The sequence below is a fragment of the Cynocephalus volans genome, chromosome 17 (genome assembly GCF_027409185.1).
Source record: "Cynocephalus volans isolate mCynVol1 chromosome 17, mCynVol1.pri, whole genome shotgun sequence".
Taxonomy (NCBI): domain Eukaryota; kingdom Metazoa; phylum Chordata; class Mammalia; order Dermoptera; family Cynocephalidae; genus Cynocephalus; species Cynocephalus volans.
Genome location: NC_084476.1, coordinates 5,486,380 through 5,507,913, shown reverse-complemented (window position 1 = coordinate 5,507,913; position 21,534 = coordinate 5,486,380). Strand labels below are relative to the sequence as shown.

Here is a 21,534-nt window from a genome sequence, read left to right as displayed (position 1 = left end):
GATCTGGGGTGTGCATGGTCTCCGTCCTTCTCTCACTCCACTGGAAGTTCTGGAAGCTCTGCCCAGAAACCTGGCATCACGGTGAGTGCCCAAATTGCCTGTCTTGGGTAGTCCTGTGCAAACTCCGGCCCTTGTCTGAGCCCTTTAACCTTTAACGTGGGAAGGGGATAAACCATCATTCACAGGCCTCGGAGGGGCTTCGTGGCTAAGGAGCAGCGACGTCCTCTTTCAGCGAAGAGGTTTCCATGTAACACGCTAGAGGTCTGCTCCGTGGAGGTCGCTGTGTTGCTCTGGCTGGGTCTGGAGGATGCTGGGAAACACTGCTGTTGGCAGCTGTGACGGATGACAGACGCCTGGACGCTGCCTCTGGCTGCGACAGACGACAGATGTCCGGGCGCTGCCTCCGAGGCCGTGACCTTCCTAGGCCGGGGTGAGCCTGCCTTTAGTAGAACTTGCCCACACCGCCCTGTGCCTTTATTTCGCCTGTTTCTGTTTTCTTCCTGTAGGCTAGCCACTCACTTTTCCAACCCCACGTGGTCTGACCAGCCAGTTCTGCAAAAGCGCAGCTTCTTGGCAAGAGATCTCGCTTGCTGTGTTCTGCCGAAAATCCAAAGTCCCCATGATAGCGCTGTCCGTTTACCCTTTATCCTCCTCTCAGATAGAGATTTTTCAGTGCGGCCTGAAGTCTTTCACTATTAAGTCAGATGCCTCGGGCTTGATTTCTCGGCTTGACAGGTAACATCTTCCCCTTCATACAAGCTACTGCCAAGGGCTGCCTCTCCAGAATGTCCTGTCAACCCTAAATTTAGCAAAGTGCAAGATCCGAGTGCCCCATTATCTAATAAGGCCACACCACATGGTCTAGTTTTTTTTTTTTTTTTTTCCTTCAAAATCGTCCATAAAAGATGGCAGTCCTCGAGTTGACCTCGAGGTTATTAAAATCTCAATCCACTAATTTCCTGCCGGGCTGGCTGTGCTTGGCCTGGGGGCTGATGGGAAGCGAGGTTGCAGGTGGGATGCTCCCAGTCCCCCAGGGATTCTGCCCGGTCCCCCACCCCACCCCAGACCCCCGGCCCACCCTCCTGTCTTGAGGGGAGCGATTCCTGTCTAACGGCCCAAGCTCCCTCCTGCACATCAGGTCCACAGCTTTGGACAGGAGAAAGTGCCACCTCGAGTCCTGCCACCCGTGAGATGGACCTGGACGGAACTGCCTCCTCCCAGACTGCAGGTCTGACTTCTGCCATCCTCAGTCAAGTCCTGCTCAGGGAGCAGGAGTTAGGTGGGGGCGGGGAGAAGGAGGCTGAAGCTCTTTCCGCTGCACTGTGCTGCCCCCTGCTGTCCGCTGCCACCTGCAGGACCGCAGCACCCTGCTCACCAGTTAAGTGTCCCTGGGGCTCAGTTGGCAGTGGACAGTTAAGGACACGAGGGGCACTAAGGTTGCTGGATTTGGCACAAACAGGTAGGACAGAAAGAGGAGAAAAAGAAATAGCTTCCTCAGCTGGCGCTTAAAGGTAAAAAGGCCCCACGGTTGACGAGCAGACCCACAGTAAGCCCTTTAACCCCCTTGGCACCCTGGGGCAAATTGGAAAAAGTGGAGTGCCTCACCACACACCCTACACACGCCCTACACACCCACAGCCTACGCACACTGCATACACCTCTGCACACGCAAGCCTACAAGTCACACTCAGGCTCACTACAAACGCCCTCTACACACACGCACACGCTATGCCCACGCCCATCTACATACATCACACGAACACACCTACATACACAGCACAGCCCCACATCCTCCCCCCACATCACACAAACACACCTACGTACACAGCACAGCCCCACATCCTCCCCCCACATCACACAAACACACCTACATACACAGCACAGCCCCACATCCTCCCCCCACATCACACGAACACACCTACGTACACAGCACAGCCCCACATCCTCCCCCCACATCACACGAACACACCTACATACACAGCACACACCCCCCCCCAACCGTTTTCTTCAAGCTCTCCTGTAACTTCTTTCCCTCCTCGAGCCTCCCTTGAAATCGGTGTAAAGGTGAGTGTCAGGGTTCACGGAAGATGGCAGAGGTTGCTCCTGTCCCCCTCCCAGTGTCCCAACACAACTCCTGGGTTCCTGGGCCCTGCCTGCTCCAGAAGGGGCCCAGTGAATCCATGTGGTCTGGCCGGGAGAGTCTTAGAAAAGAAACAGGACTGCGGAGGAGAAAAAGGGTTACTTTGCTTTTGTTTTAATTTCCATTTCACACATCCTGATGCTTGAAAGAAATGGGGCTTACCCTCGTCGCACCCTAAAGGTCTCATCCCCAGAACGCTGGAAGCTTTGCCCCAGACGCATCCCTGTAATTCAGCAAAAGCTAAACCAGCACGTCTGGAAGACCGCCACTCTCCGGATGGTACAGATTCCTGGCACCTGAGGCCTGCAAGTCCTCCTCCCTGCTGTGACCAGAAATCACGAGTGTCCTAGAAGGACCCGTGGCACTAAAGTGCCTGGACCTGGCGCCAGGTGTTTCTGATGGCGATGCTGTTTGTTTATTATTTACTGCCACCTGCTGGTCGATCATGGATCCTGCACACCTGGTGACAGCTAATAATTCACAGCACATTGCTACAACCTGAAAGGGAGAGAATGAGGACAGACTGGGATTGTTCCATTGACTGCACCGTGCGGTTTTTCAGAGAGGAGAAGCCCGCTGGATCTAGCTGGCTCCTTGGTAAACTTAACTCAGCGTACACTGCAGATCACTTGCCCCAGACAAGCCCCTGTCTTGCCAGGCCTTGGTTCCCCAGTTACAAGATGAAACGGATATCTTCTAAGGGTTCTTTAGGTTCCAGAAGCCTATATACTAACATCTATATTGCTTAAGAATAGCATTTTAATTGCTTGGTGGACAGTGGTGCCAGGAAATAACAATTGTTCAGTATGAGATCTCTTTTCAAGTCCAGAGAAGTACATTAGCCTGGGGTCGCTTGTTGCCTGTGAGGCAAGTCCCCGTGGGTGGAGCGTGGCCACCCGCTTCCCACCATTGCCGTGACCGTGGTGTCTACTTGGGCAAAAGGCAAAGACAAGACTGAGCTGCTCACACGGCGCTGACACGTCTGCACGGCCGAGCTATCCAACAGTGAGCACTTCAGAGTGTGCCTCTCTCATGAAGTTTTAAATTAGAAAAAATATCATTCACAAATAGACATAACCGTACTTCACTTAGCAAGTCAGTAAGACTTATTTAATAAAAATGCTCAGTTAGCCACACTGCGTATAACTGTTCAGTAATGACTCTTATCTTAAAACACATTTTTATATCTTTCAATGGGATAAAAAAGTATCTGGGAAAATGAGAAGAGGTTGGCCAGTCTCTATGTGAAATGGATTGTTTTAAAGGGCAATGTATTAACTCAGTGTACACTGCAGATCAAAGACTTTAAGCAGCATGATTTTCTTCTGTGTTAATGAATTCGAGGCTCAGAACCAGTTATTTCTCCCACATCTCAAGGGCAGTGAGGATGTCACTGTCCACGCGATCTGTGTGAAGAAAGTCAGCAACTCCCGGGAAAGCAGGAAGCGGAGCTGGGAGCCCCATTTTCCAGGATGGAAAAGACAGGATGTATGTCTTAACAAGCATGTATGCTCTAGTGCGTACCATGAGCCTGGCCCTGTTCTGAGTTTGTATTTGCTCTAATACAAATTTAATTCACATAATCGTCATAACAGTCCTATGAAGGAAGTAGTGATAGTATCCCATTCTACAGATTAGGAAGCTGAGGCACAGGAATAGGAAGTGACTTGCCCAGGGCCACGCAGCCAACAGCGGGGCTCGGATTTGAACCCGGCCACCCTGGCTCGGAGGCCGCTCGCTCGGCCCCGTGCTCTCTGCCACCCATGGTGAGGAGACAGGAGACCCGCTCCTGCCCCCGACTCAGCCCTTCACTTCAGCCTGCCCTGGGGTGCTTCACTTCTTATCTACAGGGATGGGGCAGCACTCTAAGTTCCCTGAGGTATCAGCAAGCCCCATGTGGCACCTCTGAAGCCACCCCGTGGCTCTGGCTCCTGAGGACTCATGTTCTGCCTCATAGGCACATGGGGTAGCTGGTCCTGAATGAAACTGAAGAGCTGCCAGCAAGCCCTCCCCGGTGTGGTGGGTGAAAGACGACCATACCTTCTCTGCTACTCTTCCCACTGGGGACGGGGGTGAAGTCCCCTCCCCTTGAATCTGGGCCGGCCCTAGCTCTGTGAATAGAATCAGGCAGGGGGCACTCCGAGATGTCCGGGGCTAGGACATAAGAAGCCTCATGGCTCATGGCTCCCACCACCTCTTGCCCCCTGGACTCCTTGGAATCCGTGTCGTAGAAGCCATCAAGCACATGAGAGCGCCGGCTGACCCGAGGCCACCATGCTGTGAGGACGCCCAGGCTAGCCACATGGAGAGGCTGCCTGCCCCCAGGTGCCAGGCCTGGGAGTAGAGAATCCGGCTTGGACATACCAGCCCTAGGAGATGCCACACCAGAAGAACCAGGGAACCACGCTGACACCAGGACCGAGATCCAGATGTAGGGCCCTGGATGGGCCAGCCCAGCTCTCTCCAGCAGTTCAAGCCATGCCAACTAAGCCCAAGTCAGGGCTTCCCCTCACCCACCGTGCCCTGCCCCAAATCCTGACCCACTGAAGTAGGAGCATGATGAACTGGTTGTCGTTTTATGCTATTAGATTGTGGGGTGACTTCTTATAGTGCGACAGATAATCGAAGCATTAGAGTTATGGCAAACAGGATTGGCCAGTTCCCTGTTGCCACAGGGACCAGGCACCCAAAGCTGGTGGCAGCCACAGGAAAAGAATAAGATATCCCCCCAAATCCATATGTGTGATGTCTCCTAGGACTTGCCACCACTGTTATTACTACCACTACTGTGAGGATGATGACGGCTCGTGTTACTATCAGTAACGATGGTAAATAACCAGTGATTGTTGTTGATGTGCTGAATGTCTGATAGGCACAATTTCACTTGACACACAGAGCAAAGCAATGAACTTGATACTATGAAAACTCATCTTGTGGATGGCAAAGCTGGAGCTCTGAGAGGCTGAGTGGCTTGCCCAAGGCCACACAGCTGGGAAGTGGCAGAGTCTGAACTGAAACCAAGTCAGTGCGATCCTCGAGCCCACGGCCTCTACTGCGTAGGAGCGACAGCGGCTCGCCTGACCCACTGAAGTCCCTCAGGCTGCAGGCTGCTTTCTACCCCATCTCCTCTTTGTTCCTTCAAGACCAATGGGGTCTCACCTACATAGAAACGCAGGCAGCACAGGGCAGCGTCTGGCCCCCAGATGCCAGAGGGAGGTCCTGCCTGGCATTGTCCCCAGTCCACTGCCACAGTTCATCCATTCATTCACAAACGTTAGCTGAGCTCACACCGTGAGCCGCGCTGGTGTTGGGGACGGAGGAATCACCCACCCAGCCCCACCCTGTGGAGCAGACAGACGGACAGGCAGACAGAACATGAGCAGAAGTGGGTGGGGAGGGGTCGAGACTGGGGACCTCTCATCTCCCAGTGACCCATCCATGACCAAAGGCGGGGAGGAGATCAGAGCTCTCGCAGTCAGCATCACAGATGGCCTAGATCAGGCGTGTGCACGGGAGGTCTGCACTGAGGACGAGAAAACTGTCCCTCCCTCCCCTGCCTTCCCTCTAGATCCCACAGGAGGGCGGATGGGGACAGGCACTTTCCTCACCTCTCCACCTCCTGCGTCCCTCTGCCCCCACCTTGCCAATTGCCCTCTCTCTGCCCAGCTCCCCGTCACCCACCACCCGTCACTGCCACTTGTCACATGGAGCAGCACAGACAGGTGCAAACCTGCAGGGCGTGGCCCTGGGCCTCCTCCCCCCACATGCAACACGGCTGTGCCAAGTTCCCCTGCCTGGGGAAACCTCAGCACTGGCATCTAGGTGACACACCCCAGCAAGTCTCAGATCCTTAATCCGTAGGTGTAGGGGCAGGAGGTCACTGGGGGCAGCCTCCCCCTCTGCACGTCAGGCCCTGCCATCGCCTCCATAGGCCTCAAGGAGAAAGAAGCCTGTGGCAGCTCCCGTCAGCTGAGGACATTCCCAGAGCGAAAGGGGCGTCAAACTGCACCTGCCTTGGGGGGATCTGAGAGGGAGACCTCCTGGCTGGAGAGGAAGGGCTGCAGCCTCCGGGGTCAGGCCTGTCGAAGACAATTTCACAGATGAGTAGGCTGGAGGTTTTGTCTGCTCTGAGGCCACTGGGGCTGCCCCTGGAGAGAGAAATGCTTCCAAGAAGCTCTGGCCAGAGCAAGAGGACACCGTGCACTTCTGGGCTCTCCATAGGCCTCCCAGAGATGTCTGGATTTGGTTTTGTTTAATTTTTTTAAATGGATGCCTAATATGTGGCAAGCACTTGATAAACATTCAGTCCAGCAAGACAATCTGTGGCTGTTCCCCTGTGATGGACCCAGCTAGGGGACAAGAAACAGTGCTAAATGAGCCTGACCTGGCCCCTGCTCCCCTGGTGCCCATTCTTGTTGGGGAGAGAATTGCACTGAACGAATGCATGAATGAATCAAGTGCCCCTTGCTGCCTCAGTTTCCCCACTGGACCAGCCACTGAACAAAAAACTTCTCTACCTTTGGGTGACAGGCTCAGCACCCCTGAACCGGAATTAAACATCATTTTAATTCTGTAGAAAGGCAATGTGCACCGTTGCAAAGAAAGTCTAGTTTAAAAAACAAGGAGATGGGCCCACGGGGGTCACGGACCTGTTGCTAGACAGGGGCCCTGACCCCTCCCGTAACTGTTCGCATTGACAGGTCCTCCGGCCCTCAGAACGCAGACACCCCCTTCACACCTGCTGCTCTGCTTGGCCATTTCGGCCAAGGCTTTCTCTGGGGCTGAGAAAGACTCTTACCTGTCTTCCATAAGGAAATCTTTGTAGCAGTCCCAGCGGAAAAGTCAAAAGTTTGACTTGAAAAAAGCAGCTACTTCAAAAGCATTGTCAGACCGAGGTGAGGGTTCCTTTAAAATGCATAGATTACAGGGGGCACCCATTAATCAACCTCTCTCCAGGCCACCCGATGGTGGGGGCCCTGGGTGGGGGGCGCTAGAGGGACATAGGCTGACAGATCTGGGGGAGGCAAAGTGAAGAAAATCCACACTGAAAACAGAGTAAATTAATGTGTTTATTACCTACTGCTTGGACTGCGTGCGTGTGCGTGCGTGTGTGTGTGTGTGTGTGTGTGTGCGTGCAGAAAAATGAAAGACAAATGCAGAGTTCTTTCAATAATAAGAAGGGAGTTGCACTGCAGGGCCCCTAAAGCTTGTGAAAAATTAAACTCGACGGATTCAAACTGTCCTATTTCCACTTCAAAAGAGAAGAGGCACTGAGCTCTTCCCAACTTATCTTCAAACGCCCAGCACCCTAGAAAGTTTCTTTAAAAAAATAAAGGCTCCTGTTCCCCCAAGCACTGTACCGGTTACTGTACCCACTGTCTCTCCCTCTTCTAATTATACCCCTGTGAGTCTATTAATCAACTTGTAAATTATTTAGCGAGTCCTGTGCCGTCTTCAGCTGTACAAACACACCACATGCAAAGGCTTGCTGGAAACGGGCAGAGGTCCCTCAGGGTCCCCTCCGCGGGAAGGCGGCTTGCAGCTTGCAGAGCCTGCACTGCTAAAAACAAGAAATAGCATCCGCTTACCTTCTCGGACGGGGAGACACTCTTTGCCTTTCAACTCAGCAACTCTTTACAAGTTTTTAACAAAAGAGAAAAGCTGGTGTATTGTAGGATCTTTCGTGTGCATTTAGTGATGAGAATATTAATTCCCCCTAAAATAGGAAGCACTTCGACTGAGCTCTGATCCCTGCCTCCTGGGATCTGGACTCGCAGAAGGCTCTCAAAAACGCTCATAATCATCCCAATTTGGGGCTGGTTTGGCTTGTTTGTGTTACGATGGCTGCATTTGCCAGGGTGAGGTCTCATTACCAGAAAGGGTGCAAATTAGAGTCTCGAATCTCCCTCAAATCTCCTGCCTCTTCTCAGGTTCTATTAGGCCACGAGGGACCTTCTCCACTCAGAAATATTTAGGAAACACAGGGACGCGCGGGAGGGGGCCCAGGAAACACTCGATAATGATCTGTCTTCCATATTACCTTCCCTCCACACCAGGACTTTCGCTTTTAGGGGAAAGTGATTACACCAATTAAATAGCTGTTTTCTAACCTGAAAGTAAGATACGTCTGGTGTGCACCAAGGAATTTGGGCCTTCCCGTAACTGACCTGCTTGAGCTGCTGGGGCCCTGCTGGCTGGGCAGGTTGCAGGGCAGGGGAGTTGGGAGCTCAGTGTAACTGGGCCTGCTGACTAGCCAGCTTGGCAGGTGCTGGAATGGGTGGTTGTCCCCCACCCCTGGAGAGACAGGAGATGTGAAAAGCCAGAGTCTAACTTGAAAACCCCACTGTGGGGGACACGCCCTTGCAGTGGGCTCTCAGCAGACAAGTCCAACACATAGGTTCTGAGTGTGCCACGGGCGGGTCAGGACAAGCATCTCACACGCTTCGAGCAAAGACTGACACTAACAAGGACACAACACTCTTTGGCTGTGTTTAATCTCTTCCCTGATAGGCGTTCTCAGAGAAAGCCCAAGCAACGGGCGAGAAGTTACCGCAGCCGGGGTGGAAGCCAGCCTTCCCGAGCCGAGAGATGGTGGCGTGCCACTGGTTAGGCCCAGCAGCCTGGAAGAAGGTGCTGTCTGCCATCGGCAGCCCCCGGACCGGACTCATGGCTGGAATTCCCATGGGAAGGCCGACAGCAAAGCCATGCAGACCTCCTCACGGTGGGGAGAGTCCGAACAGCACAGGGAGGCCAGTGAGAAGGGCCCGTTGCCATGTACAGTGGAAACTGGGCATGTCATCCAGCAAAGACAGAATGGCTGTGTTCCTTGGGAAGCTCGAGGTCCCCAGCATTGAGAAAGTCCACAGAACCCTTTGGCAGGAGTGAAGCCCTGGGAAAGGAGCCGAGAGCAGTGTCTGGAGATGGTGGCCACGGTGAGCCACCGCTGATCTGAGCAGAGGATTGAGGTCTAGTGGCTCCTCTGCTTGGTTTCGGAGAGAAAAAGAACACCTGCACACACCGCCGGGGCACACGGTGGCAATGGGGTCCGTCGGCACCAACGGTCTCATTTTAAATGACACAGAAACAGCTGAGAACTTATTTTTCCAAAATCCCAGAATAGTTTTTACCTGTTCCGTACCAATGTAAAAGTGACAGGAGCTTCGCAGCAACGAAGGCTGCATGATTTAAGCTCGACCCTGTTTGCCGCATGCACAGCAGACTCCCGTCGGCTTTAATGGAGGTTGCCTGCATAAAGAGCGCCGCGTGCCGAGCCCGGGGGAATAAATTTGTTCTGTTCGCTGCAGCTCGAGTCGGAATGAGTTTAGGAGGTCAGACCTGTATATTTCAAAGTCCAGGGCACAGAATAAGCACCTCCCCAGCCCTCTGTCCACGGTGCGTCACCAACAGCCTAGGATCAAGAGACTGCAGATGAGCTAAGATGGGGCCCTGGAGTCTTATGCCCAGTAAATGTGGAAAGATGGGAAAACAGCACAGTTATTAATTTTGCTGCTGATTTAAGAGAAGGAGGTGTTGGCAGCACCTATGAGGACAAAGGAAGAACATAACTGAGTCTGCAGAGGTCACGGCTGGGACATAACATCATGAGGCTTGGTGGGGGAACTAGAGCAAGGGGCTCCACAGGGGACAGATGACATCTGGATCTATGCAGCTGAGCCGGTGATGGTGGTGACGGTAGCTGCAAGGGTGGCAAAGATGCACAACAGTGACAAAACTGCACGTCTCTAGGGCACAAGTCTGCAACGGCAGCAACCACATGAGCGACGACCAGGCCGACAGCCAGCAGCACGGGCAGAGCAGGAGGCCGGTGCCCAGAGGGATCGTCCCCAGGAAAAGTCTCCCTTGCCTGGCTTGGGGGTGGAGAGGATGTGGTTTCTCCACTGGGTGTCTAGATGGCAGGATGCTCCAGCAGTGACATCTGCCAGCTCACAGATGCCAGGGGCCTCTGACCCATGGTGATGAGGTCTCTGTGTCCTTATAATCATCTCTGCCCCTTTAGCTTAGCTCCCTGAACCCTGTAGGCTTTTGGATTTCATGTGTGAAAGCTCCTGACATGCAGGGGGGTGGCTACGTGCTCTCCCATGTTCCCAGGAATGCTGCGAGCACCTGGGGCACAGGTATCTGAAATCAGATAGGATTTTGAAGACGGAAATCTGAGAGGCCTCAGTGCACCCCAAAAGGCATGGAGAAGCAACCGTGTTTCCCTCTTCTGGAAGTTCTGAAAGTGTTAGGGGATGTGCCACCTGTGCCTGAGTGTTCGGGAGGGACCTTCGGATCCCGGCGATGCTGGGAAGCTGCAGTCCACCGATCCCCGCACCCCTCTGCCTCCCTATTCCCCAGAGAGGAGAGTCACTCAGGGGACTGGCCTGATCCCTCCAGCTCCCATTCCCGGCTAGCCGGCCCTCGCCCACAGTGCAGAGGAACTCCCTTCCACTTCTGCCTCCACTCAGTCAGGGCTCTTCCCAGGGCAGGTCTGGGGGACTGTCTCCCCGTCCCCCCCATTTATTGGGTGGCTCCTCTCCAGGCCTGGCCTCAGGGGGTGTGTTAAGAAGCCCAACTGTGACCTCGAATCCCGGCCACTTTCTCCATCCTACACTCCCAGCAGACTCTGGGGTCAGTCTCCTAATGGGCTCAGAACTCAGGGGGTGGGGGGAAGGGATAGGGCTCACCACCACTCCCAAATCCAGACAACGGGACACTTGTGCGCTAGGGGATCCTGAGTCCCAGATGTCAGTGACACTCAATTTGGGAAGCAGGGCCTCAGCCAGGCGGCCACGGCACTAGTTCGGAAATAAGCGAGGCTGTGGTTGGCTTCAGAGCTCCTCTGCTCGGTCTGACCTTCCCTTCAAAAGCGAATTCTGTGGAGAATCATTTAAATCCTCTTCCTGTTTCAGCTGGTGGTGAAGTGGGCCCTGCCAGACCCGGGTGGTTCCGGTGCTTTTCCTTTGCGAGCTGAGCGCTTGGGTTTTCTCGGCAGCTTCTCCGCAGCCCACTAATGAGACCCTGTTAGTGGTTCTGAATGCAAATGCATTCTTTGTTATCCCTGCGAGATCGGGATTAGTGAAATGACACAGCTTATTGCTTCTGTTAGGAAGATATGATATTGGTGGTAGTTGTTGTGTCTTTAATTTTGTAGGAAAAGCAAAAGTATAGAGCTACGTGTCTAAATAAAAAAACCTGTGGAGGAAAAATTTAGCACAAAACATTGAAGACTGAAGCTATCCGGGTCTTGCTACCTTTATAGGAAATCGGGACATGTATACTCAGTCTGCTCTGGATCCACCAAAAAAATGAAAACAAAAATACTCTGCATCAGAATCACCATTGAAAGGACTCCTTGGTTTTGTCTTTAGTGGCAGATGAATTAAGGCAACTGTGTACAAGGTTTTTTTTTTTTTTTTTTTTTGTGACCGGTAAGGGGATCGTAACCCTTGGCTTGGTGTCGCCCACACCGCGCTCAGCCAGTGAGTGCACCGGCCATCCCTATATAGGATCCGAACCTGTGGCCTCGGCGCTCCCAGCGCCGCACTCTCCTGAGTGAGCCACAGGGTCGGCCCTGTGTACAAGGTTAATGTGCTTCCATTTGTGCAAATTTCTTTCTTTCTCTTTAAAAGGAACTAACGACAGGTCCGATTTACCTGGAAGATACAGGTTGAATACGTCATTAAAATGAGGCCCACCCCTATTGGTGAGCTAAGGATTGGATCAAGACAAAGGAAGGGGGTGGCCAGTTAGCTCACTCGGAGCGTGGTGCAGAGAACACGAGGCCCAGGGTTCGGGTCCCCGTACCAGCCAGCCTCCAAATAAAGACAAAGGCGATAAGACCACCCTGTCGAATGCTGAGGAGGGCGGAGGAAGAACCAAGCAGAGGCCACGTGCTTCCGGACCTCATGAAGAATCAACATCCCCAAACATCGGTGACCGCAACATTCCAGGAAACCCAAGAATTAAAGGACTGTGGTGAGTCACTCTTTTCTTTCCAAACAATCACGAAAACCACAACATGATAATGTGACTTGAAATACAGAGAGACAATATAGAACGCGGGCATAAAGGAAAACCCGTGGAAAAAGTTAAACCACCCTAACATGCGAAGAGACAAACTACTTAAGACAGAAAATAGCTTAATTGGAAAATGGCAAAGGAAAAAGTGAATCAGTTGTCCAAGTCTATAAAGAGGCAGTTCGCAAAAGATAAAGTGCACACGACCAATCACTGTATGAAAATATGTTCGACCTTACCAAGCTCACTAATAATCAAAGACCACAATTAAAAACAGGTAAGTCTTTTGTCACCTAACAAATTGGCAAAGATTTGAATGGATGGCTGCGGTAGGCAGAATAATGGCTCCCCCCTACCAAAAGATGCCCATGTCCTAATCACTGGTCCCTGTGAATGTGTCACCTGACATGGCACAAGGGACTTTGCAGGTGTGAATTGAGAATCTTAGATGGGAGGTTATCTTGGATTATCTGTATGAACCCAATGTAATCCCAAGGGTCCTTATACGAGGGAGGCGGGAGGTCAGAGTCAGAGAAAGACATGTGACAGCAGAAGCAGGTCAGAGAGAGGGATCTGAAGGTGCTGCGCGGCTGGCTGTGAAGCTGGAGGAAGGTGACAGGAGCCAAGGGATGCAGGCACCTCTGGAAGCTGCAGAAGGCGAGGAGACAGACTCTCCTTTACTGACACCTTGATTTTAGGACTTCGGGCCTCCAGAACTGTGAGATAAATTTGTGTTGTTCTACACCACTAAGTTTGTTACAGAAGCGACGGAAAACAAATACGTTGGCAATACCCGGGGAGGGCAAAGACATGGAGGAAGCAGCCTTCACACACAGTGACGGTGGGAATGCACATCAGCGCGGTGACCCGGGTCACACTGGTAACGGGCATTACCTATGGTCCAGTCCTCAATTTATCCTAAGAGAACCAGGGATGTCTGCAAACCTGTGTACATGCAGGAGTGTGCATTCTAGTATTACGAAGAGATGCAAGTTCGTGAACCACCGATTCAGTTTTTGTAATTTTATATTTTGAGAAAAACTAAAACACACAGAAAAGCTGGAAGAAGAATCAAAGAATTCCTGTGCACCCTTCCTGAGGTTCACCAGTCGCTGCCACCGCCTCCTCCGCATGTCACTGTCTTTGTATCTGAAGCACTGCCCGCTTGCTAGCGGGGAATTAAATGATCACCCAGCCACCAACGGAACACTACGCAGCAGAGTTCAAAACTCTAGAAATCTATAACTTGGTATCACATTCGTTGCTTTATTCAACAAATCTTCTTAGGCTGCTAATAACCACCACTGCCCCCGCCCCCATAAATGGGAATCTGGTGCTGTCGGGGGGAAATTCTGCTGAGGACGTGCTGGGCACGCCACCGTTGCTGCTGCTCGCGACGACTACCCTCCCAGGCCTGCACATGCACATCACAGCCGGCCCCTGCCAACCCTGCAAGGCAGCAATTCCTATCACTATCTCACCACCGAGAAGCCTGGGGCTTCAAGAAGGGCGAGGTGGTTTCTTGGAGCCACATGGCTAGTGGGTTGACACTGGGATCTGAAGCCGACTGGGAAGTTCCAAAGCTCGCACTGGTTTTCACATGCACGCTCCACACCCCTGTGCCTCCTGCCTCGCCTCGTTCCACGTGCCACTGCAGTGACTCAGGAGTAGACCCACCCGTGGACCTGTCCGGCCCAGACGCTTGTCTGAGGAGCCCACCCAGCCTCACGTGAACTTCACCCTGGAGACTAGGACATCTTACGCAGGGGCTTGGAAGAGCCCAGCCAGGATGTCCCCCCAGGGGGCCCTTTCAGCGATGGTTAGGAGCAATTCTTGTTCTCCTGTGTGTCCTTGTCAACTTTCTCTGTCTAGAAAGTGGTGGGAGAAGGCCCCAAGCGTCCAGCGGGGGTGTCTGGGTCAGTGCACGCTCGTCACCATGGCAGGAGCTGGTGTCCTCACGGTATGCACAAGCTCCCACCAGACTCAATAACCGAGCTTGTACTGACTGCAGAGGAGCCAGAGCACTGCATGCAGAGGGGCGGTGTCGGCGAACGGAAAGTTCGGGCTGTGTGGCCTCAGCAGCTCGGTCCTTCTCCACAGCTCAGTTATGGACTCCGGAAGCTGGACCAGGATGACTTCAAAGGGGCCCTTGCTGGGGGTCAGGTCACAGGAATGCTTTCAGACTGGGGATCTCGGAAGATTATCTGGTCCTGCTTCCCCCATTAAACAGGTGAGTGCCTGGCCGCTGGCTGGTCGACCCTCGCATCTGCAAAGCTGGCTTCTGACTGCTGATTAAATTGGAATATTTGCCCACGGTATTTTTATATATATATATGTCACATAATAAAAGATGTGGGAAGCTCTGTGGCCTCCCCTGGCTCTTAATTTTAAGTGTTATAAGTTATGAAAATAAAACATTCTTGAGAAATAGAAGCATTCTAAATCACCAGTGATAGCCCCACCATGTCCCCAACCTCACCTTGCCTGGGGTCAGGCTTGGACACCAAAGGCCTTGCCAAGGAACAAGCAGCAGAGCCCCTGGTCCCGAGAAAGTCCAGTGTCTGTCTCCTGGTTGTGTTCCCCAACTTCGAGCCCCCAGATGCGCAGAGAGCCTCGCACAGAGCAGGTTCTCCCCAGAGCCTGGAGGGTTGTAGCTGATCGTGGGGGAAGCCTACCTGCTATCTGCTTTTCAAAAAAGGGCTGGATGACCTCGCCAACGTTTGTCTTGCCCGCCACAGCCTCTTTTAGCAGTTGCCCACAGCAGACTGAGGAGAGAGGAACAGAGAGGCACCCATGAAATTTTCAACAGAAGGGAGAGTGAGAAAAGAAAGAAACCTCAGTGCTGCCTGCTGGGGGGTGGGAAAGGTCACTGAAAAAAATATAAAAGCGTTTCTCTGTGTGTGGGTATGTGTCCAAGTAAAAGTAAATATCAAAAAGAAACTGGGACATGAAGAAGAGGGGAGGACGGAATGAAAAGGAATGCATTTGGCAGGCAGCATAATAAAAACGGATGGTACAGGGGCGGGCACTGGCGAGGCTGCTGCCAGCAGAGGAGCCCTGCAGGGCCTCGGCTACCCCTGCAACGTGTGTCGCTGCAGAGGCTTAACATCCAGGTGGAGGGCTGCTTGTCCCTGAGTCAGGTGCCACAAGTGTGTTCACATCCACAGCAGGACCACACAGGGGAGGGTGGCCAGGTGGGTGGCTTCCGTGGCCCTTCCACTTGGCAAGGCATTTCCATGGGGTGGTGTGTCCACAAAACAGGATCAGTTAATGCACCAAAGGTACTAACACATAACTAAACGACACCACGCCAGGTCCCTTCATACGCGTGCTTGCCGTTGTACCCCCACCGTGTCTCCAGCCCTGAGCCGTGGCCCACAAGCGGTGAATGACAAATGCACGCTGCCATCTCCCTGCCTAGAGTGTCCTCAATGGCCAAAGCCGGAAGATGTAAACTGTACTTTCATGAGTTGTTCATTGTGCAATCTTGATTTTCTTACCTTTAGGGCTAAGGGGTTTTCTGCCTATACTTAAACCAAACGCAATTCTAAAATTAACTGGATAACAAAGTGTTTAAGACAACTACCGTCACCAACGATTTATTCCTCAATAATGATATGCTTAATTCACTACATAAATGACAGCAGTGTTTTTATCCAAAGTGGTGGGCAACTTCACCAGCTAAGGGACTTGTAAGTAAGAAGAATAAAGGCTGATGGTAACTGAGACTTTTCGATATGCCAAGTGTGCTTTGTCTTATTCTGGCCTCAAAACAACCTGTTGCATTTTAGATGAGGAAACCGAGACTCGAGGAGGTGAAGTAACCCATTCTAGGGCACAGAGCCAGTGAGTGGCAGAGCTGGGGTCCAAACCCAGGTCTACGTGACATCAAACTCATGCTCAGCTTCCAGTTCTGACCACGGAGGAGGAACAGGTATCATATTTACCTTCTCTCATTGAAAGCTATGAAACCGAGCAAAATATACGAAGCAGTTCTTTTCAGGCATTGGAAAACAGACAGGACAAAGAGGAAAACACATGCAAAATGAGCCTCACATTCACCCTGGATTTCTGCCAGTGGGCACTTCTCAAACCACAGCACAGGAGAAGTGGAACCCAAACAAAGCAGCAGTCTCAGTGGGTGGAGAAAACAAAGATTGGAGTTTGGGACACTGAGACAGCTGGAATTGGTGGAAAAGGGTAATGCAGAGGAGGGAGCTGTGCACAGAAGGCGTTCCAGAAAGCTGCAAAGGGGTTCACTGAATCTTTGGTCAAAACAAAACTGCATTTGTGTAACTCCACAAGGCCCAGGAAAGAAAAGCTGCTGGAAGCTGTGAACTGAATGGCAATTCACACAGTGCTGGGAGATGCTGGCATTCTGACAGCCAAAGTGAGGGACCTTGCTGAACACCCTAGTCATTCAGTTGAGACTCCAGCAGGGCCACACCTCAGGTGCAGGGATGCTCTAACCCTAGAGTAAATACACTCAAATCCCAGCTTAACAAAGCCTAAAAATAAGCTTCAGTGGGATCCAGTTAATCCACCAGTAAACTGACGGCCTGTTAGAACTCAACTGTTTTTCGTTTGTTTCTTTACAGAGCTCAACTCCTTTAAAATAAATATTCTTAAAGAAAAACTACACAATCTGGACTCTCAACACTATGAGAACTATAATGTCCAGCATATAAATGAAACTATTTGACGTGTAAAAAAAGCAGAAAAATGTAACCCCTATGAGGAGAGAAAACAGGTCGTAGAATCATAGATGTCAGAATGAGCATACCGGGACTTGAAAACAGTTATTATAAACATTTTGAAAAGTTTAAAGGAAAAAATAGTTAAAATGAGTGAACAGAAGGGGAATCTCATCAGAGAAACAGAAATTATATATATATAAAAAAAAAAAGATGGAAATTCCGCACTGAAAAAATACAATGTCTTAAATGAAAAAAAATCACTGAATGGGCTGCAATCAGTGAATCTGAAGGCAGGAAAACAGGCAGTAGAAAACATCCGAAATGAAGGAAAGATTGAAGAAAAAAGACCAGAACCTCAGGGACCTAGAGGACAAGATCCAGCAGTCTCCCGTATATTTGACTGGAGTCCTGGAAAACAGAAAGAGGAGGGGGGCAGAAAAAATATTTGAGAAAATAATGTTAGGAGTATTTCAAAAGTTGATGGAAAATATCAGCCCACACATCCAAGAATCTCTGAGACCCAAGCAGAATAAACACAAAATAATCACACCTTGATACATTATAGTCAAATTGCTGAAAACTAAAGATAAAGAGAATTTTTTTTTTTTTTTTTTTTTTTTTTTTTTTTTTTAGTTTTGTGACCAGTAAGGGGATCGTAACCCTTGGCTTGGTGTCGCCCGCACCGCGCTCAGCCAGTGAGCGCACCGGCCATCCCTATATAGGATCCGAACCCGTGGCCTTGGCGTTCCCAGTGCCGCTGCGCTCCCAGTGCCGCACTCTCCCAAGTGAGCCACGGGGTCGGCCCAAGAGAAAATATTAAAAGCAGCCAGAGGGGGAGAAAAGATGTTTCATATATAGGCCAACAACGATAAAAGAATCTCTGAGTTCTCTTCAGAAGAAATGGAAGCCAGAAGACAAAATTCCAGTGCTAAGAGAAAAAACAAAACTGTCCACATAGATGTCTGTATGCAGCAAAAACATCCTTCAAAAATGAAGGTGAAATTTGTCACCAGCTACAAGAAATGTTAAAGGAAGTTCTTTAGGTTGAAAGAAAATAATACTAGATGGAAACCTGGCTCTAAACCAAGCAGTATTGATATGTGGGTACATATGAAAGTCTTTCCCCCTTATTTCTTAACTTTTTAAAAAGATAAATAACTTTCCAAAGGAAAAAGAATTATAATATGTTGTGGGGTTTATAATACATGCATAAGTAAAATGTACAGCAATGACAGCACAAAGGATGGGAACAGGCAAATGGAAATATCCTGCTGCAAGTGCCTTGTTTCACACGCGAAGAGGCGTAATATAAATTCGAGACAGACTGTGACGTGTAAAGGATGCAGGTTTAATCTCTAGAGCAACTACAAGCAAAATAAAGCCAAGAGATACAGCTAAAAAGGCAACAGAGAACATAACACGGGTTACTAAAAAATATTTGGTTAATCCAAAAGATGGTAGGAAAGGAAACAAAGAACAGATGACACAAACGAAAAACCAAAACAACAACAACAAAAATCCCAAGATGGTAGACTTGCAACCGGCAACATAAAAATTACTTGAAATGTAAATGAACTAAACACTTAAATTAAAAGGCAGAGAATGCCAGACTAGATTTGTTAAAAATAACAAGACCCAACTATATGCTGTCTATAAGACACATATTTAGAATATAGGACACAGTTTAAAAGACAAGACATACAAGATATACTATATAGACACTAATAATAAGGAAGTTAGAGTGGCCACATTAATATCAGACAAAGACTTCTAGAAAATTAATATTACTAGAGAGGCAGAGGAATACTTCCTAACAATAAAAGGGTCATTTCATCAAGGAAATACAACAATCCTTACTGCATATGCACTTAGCAAATTACATAAAGCAAAAACTGAGAGAAATAGACAAATCCACCATTTGAGGTGGAGATTTTAACACACCTCTCTCAGCGACTAAATAATAAGTAGAGAGAAAATCATTAAGGACAAAGAAGATCTAAACAGTACTATCCAACATCTTATCCTGATTGACATTTGTACAGCCCTATATCCAACAATGCAGAATACATATGCTTTTCAAGTGCACATAGAATTGACCAGTATAGACCATATACGCTGGGCTATAAATAAGTATCAATAAATTTCAAAGGATCAAATCATATAGGGTATGTTCTCTGACCACTATAGGATTAAATTAGAAATCAATAACAAAAAACAATCTGGAAAGTATCCAAATATTTGGAAATTAAGCAATTCACTTCTAAAAAACCTCACAGGGAAATGAGAAAATATTTTGAACCAAATGATAATAAAACCCAATATATTAAAATGGGATGCAGCTAAAGCAGTTTGTAGAGGAAAATGTACAGCTTTAAGGCTTATATGAAGTAGGATGATTTGAAACACCTGCCGACAACTACCTTCATCCACAATGTCCTATGAAGAAAATACTGTGCAGCCTCTTCTCTCCTAAAGACTCAAAGTTTGGAAAGAAAAAATAATTAATTATATTTATGGTCAAGATGTTCAAATAGGGCAACTGGCTTTTTGCTGTGGGACTTGACAGGGCATTTTGAGAAGAAATAACGGGCCACTGTGAGGTGCAAGGCTTTGACACAGCCGGCCTGGGACTGTGCTGGGATCGACCCGGCCTCCGTGTCCCTTTCCCTTCCCCAGCCCCCAGGTCTTACATGGATCCTTAAGTTCTTCTCTTTTTTCTACACTTGATCCTAGCTGTGTACCCAGTAGAGTGCATTGCATATAGCAGGCTCTCAAAGAGTAATATCAATTTATTCTAATAAACTTCCTTATGGTTGCTTGTAAATTAAAAAAAAAAATCAGAATATACCACTCTACAGAGATAACCAGTTTGGTATATACATATGTCTTCAATTTTTTTTTTCTGAGCATAAACTAACTTATTTTTAACAAAAATGAAGTTACTCCCTGAATACTGTTGAGTGACCTGCTTTCCACCCCCTCCCCTGCTTAGCACTGTGTCAAGACGTCAAATCAGTTTCTTTTTTAAGTCAGCATTTTGATTGATGGTGGCTTTTACCTTTCAAAAAATTGTGCCCGCATATATCCCTACCTACTGTAAATGGGAGACTTTTGATAAACTCCGTGGGAGTGAATGTTGGATTGTTTGTCTGTCTGTCAACAGACAGAATGTTTGTCTGTCTCTGTCTGAGTCTCATGACTCAGAGGTCCCTAAGAGCGAAGATGAGAACCTTCCCAGAGGATGACCACACAGGAGCAGGCAGTGCCTGGCTCTGGGTGCAGACAGGCCTTGCAGAGAGACCCCTATGGCCCAGGGCCTCAGCCCCGCTAAACTGGTTCACTTAAATCTCACGATGTCTTGTATTTATCAAGAACACCTTTCAGAAATGTGAACTTTCTGAGTTAGTCTTCAAATGCTCAGTAATCTAAGAGTCCTGTGATGGCTCTTTTGCTATGAAGTAAAAACCATGATGAGCTTTTCAATTTCATCTCTTCGTGATCGGTGCCCTGAAAGCAATTGAAGCTTAAAAAATACTTTTCTTGAATGAGAGTGTCTGTGTAAACAAAACACAGCACAGAGACAGTCACTTAAATAAAGCTGTGCACGGTACAGGTACTGCTGTGGTGTCACTCAGACCTTCCTTCCGCCGTGAATGGTCTTCCACCATAACTTTTCACGTCCCTGCACCTAGTAAGTACGACACTTAAATAAGCATTTGGGTGTAGGGACAGGAAGATGACTGTTCATTCTTAACAAAGAAGTCATCCTTCACCGCTGCTGGACATTTGGTCTTCTAATACTCTTAACATAAAATCAAAAGGGGAAGGAGTTATGTGAATAATTCAGTTTTTTAAAAAAGTGATGCAAGCAAATGTTTTTTTTTTAATCCTAAATTGTCCAGATCAATTTTCCATGCTAATCAAATAAGCAGAACAATTGCTCAGTTCTCCATTTTCATTTTATGGCTATGATTTTTGTCATTGATTCCTGGCTAGTCTCAGTGGCTTTGGAATTTTAATAAGAGACCTAATCAAAAAGCATTTCTATTGAAAACTTGATCCTTCTGGGATGGTACATGTGTGTGTGTGTGTGTGTGTGTGTGTGTGTGTATTTGTGTTCTCTCTATATATGTGTAAGGTATGTAGGCATAATTTTGGGGTGCATGCATGTGCGTATTCATATATTTGAGAGTGTTCTCCTAGCAAATAAAGTAGAGGTTTTTAGGCTTGTGGAACATTTCGGGGAGGGGGGCAGTGCCTTTAAACTCCCTCCAACCCTGCACTGTGCACCTGCTACAGTCTCTTTCTCCTTTGCAGCCCTTTATCCTCCTGAACACAGGCTGGCATCCAAGACCACCTGGGACAACCCTGGGAAAGACCTGGAGAGCTGATTTTAATATTTTCTCTCCTCCTGGTAAAATATTTATTGGAACTGTGCAGAGTGAGAAGTCTTCCTCTGGTTCAGAAATTGTTTGCCTGTAAACACACTGACCTGGGTTGGGGGAGCCAAGCGAGACTGGGGAAAATAAATAAACAGCAGATCCCTATTAAGCGAGGGCTGGGGCTTCTGGGGAGGCTGCCAGGGCTGGATGGAAGCGCCTCTGGTGTACCACACAGAAAAAGCCTGCTCCGAAGGATATGAAAAATGATGACTGCAAAATGTTCTGGCTCTTTGGA

At 49.2% G+C, this 21,534-nt stretch overlaps 1 protein-coding gene across 2 annotated transcripts in view; it reads right to left on the bottom strand.

The window, feature by feature from the left end:
* Window positions 1-21,534, bottom strand: part of AK8 (adenylate kinase 8) — a 122,056-nt gene that overhangs the window by 54,913 nt on the left and 45,609 nt on the right. For both annotated transcript variants that reach the window (XM_063082610.1, XM_063082611.1), the window contains one exon: window positions 14,836-14,925. In XM_063082610.1, the coding sequence (XP_062938680.1) occupies window positions 14,836-14,925 (90 nt within the window). The remainder of the gene's footprint in view (window positions 1-14,835; window positions 14,926-21,534) is intronic.